Genomic DNA, 1757 nt, shown 5'->3' with positions numbered 1-1757 from the left:
GAAGCTGTTCACGGCAACGATGAGCGGCAGCGTGCCGAGCGCAGAACCCTGCGGGACGCCACGGGTGAAATGAACCGGTGCGGTGGGCGTATTTTGTACACGCGGCTTTTGGCCGCGCGGCAGGGAAAGGAAGTCCGCCTCTCACCGGCTCAGGCACGGCGCCACCTTGTGCGCGCGGAGTGCGTGAAGGATGCGGCCGCGATGAACCAAGCCGAAGGCCCCAGCGTGGCCCACTAGCACCGCACCGACCTACCCCGCTTGCCGCGGTGAAATGATCCGAGCAAATAGGCGAGCTAACGGATCCAGTGTAGAACGACCAGGGCGAAAACCAGCTTGCTGGGGGGGAAGTTGGGCTTCAAGAGTGCCGCGGATGCGTCGTGCCACAATTCTTTCCACGAGCTTGCGCGAGCAGCTGGCGAGGGCGACGGGCCGAAGCGAGGCGGGAATCATTTGCCCGGCTTCCCAGGCTTGAGGAGTGGGACAATCACAACTCCCACTTCCCGGGAAGCCGGAACGCCACCGTCGCTGTTGCTCCTGTTGAATGTGGCCGCGAGTTCCTTGCAGGCGGCGAGGGGCAGTTGGTGCAGGGCCTCGCAGCGAAGCGCGCCAGGCCCCGGCGCACTCCGGAGACGCATCTCCCGCGATGCAGCGTCGAGCTCCCCAAAGGGAAATCGGACGTGGCGGCGCACACTCGCGCCAAGGTGTCGGCGCGCTCCTTTGTGGCGGTGGGTTGGCCATCCGCCGCCGCAACCGACAACCTGGCAGGGCGCGGGGCGCAGACTGCCCTGGCGAGGCTGCAGCTTGCCGCCTCCCCCGGCACCGGTCGCGAGCACCGCCCCTTCCAGCGAGCAACCGCGACTTTGCGAAGACGCGTTCGTCGCTGCTGTGCGAGGCGGCGAAGCGGCAAGTTCCCGCCCCGCTCACCAAGGCGGTCCTTTTCGGCGTCCGGAGCGGCGGGTGTTTGGCCACCGCATGCGGCACAGTGCGCCTCACCGCTCTGCAGACTACGGCCGCAAACTGCCGAATGCCGCCGTGGATATTTACGGATGAGCGATCCGTCTGCCGAATGAGCGGGGGTTCCCGGCAATCCACCCAGCCGTCGTCCCTGCGTCTCTTGCGGGGCGCTGCTGTTTTCCGGACGGAGACCCGGACGCCATTGATTCATTTCCTGCGGCGGCGGGTGGCGCGCATTTCCCTCGCGTCTGCTCGCGAATACTTCCTAACACAGCGCCCATGCGCAGCCCAATCTGCCCCTTCCCGGCCGCGCCGCCCGCGGGGCCCGCGAAAAACGATGGGGCGATTTGTTGTCTCGCCAACCTGCGCATCGTGCGTGGCCCACGCGTCTTCGCTGTCCGCCGTGAAGCGGGCCGCCCACCCATCGACTCGCACCGAGCCCGGCGGCGTCACGCCCGGGGGCGACGGAAGCGGCAGCTTCACCGGCGGTCTCCTCCACTCGAGCACCGCGGCGCCGCGGCACGCGCGAAAAACCGTTTGCCAAACGCCGATCCACCAAAGTTGCGCCCCCCCAATGCTGCAGGCCGTGCGACCTCCCAGACGGGGCGGGTCCGGAGGAAACAATGCGACCGCGGCCGTCTCGAGTGAACCGCTCTGCCTTGCGGTGGCCGGTGAGGGCGCCGATCCCCGCTAGAAGAAGTGCGGAGGCGGCGAACCAAAATGTCGAAAATGAATTTGAACAAAAGCACCCGCACTCTTTCACAGCAAAATGCGTCTCAAAGAGAACACGCGAACGCAACTTG

At 66.5% G+C, this 1757-nt stretch overlaps 2 protein-coding genes across 2 annotated transcripts; one reads left to right on the top strand and one right to left on the bottom strand.

Moving 5' to 3' along the window:
• Window positions 1–484: 484 nt before the first annotated feature.
• Window positions 485–1165, bottom strand: Tco025E_10228 (uncharacterized protein; the record flags this gene model as incomplete). Its single annotated transcript, XM_029377011.1, has 1 exon — window positions 485–1165. The coding sequence occupies one exon, from the start codon at window positions 1163–1165 to the stop codon at window positions 485–487; it is 681 nt and encodes a 226-aa protein (XP_029222892.1).
• A 126-nt stretch (window positions 1166–1291) lies between these two features.
• Window positions 1292–1648, top strand: Tco025E_10227 (uncharacterized protein; the record flags this gene model as incomplete). The annotated part of the gene is made up of 1 exon (XM_029377010.1): window positions 1292–1648. One exon carries the CDS (start codon window positions 1292–1294, stop codon window positions 1646–1648), a length of 357 nt encoding a protein of 118 aa, XP_029222891.1.
• Window positions 1649–1757: the final 109 nt, after the last annotated feature.

The sequence above is a fragment of the Trypanosoma conorhini genome (assembly GCF_003719485.1).
Source record: "Trypanosoma conorhini strain 025E chromosome Unknown Tco_14.4_contig_01544, whole genome shotgun sequence".
NCBI classification, from domain to species: Eukaryota; Euglenozoa; class Kinetoplastea; order Trypanosomatida; family Trypanosomatidae; genus Trypanosoma; species Trypanosoma conorhini.
Note: the sequence above shows the minus strand (reverse complement) of the source record. Positions and strands in the feature narration are given on the sequence as shown.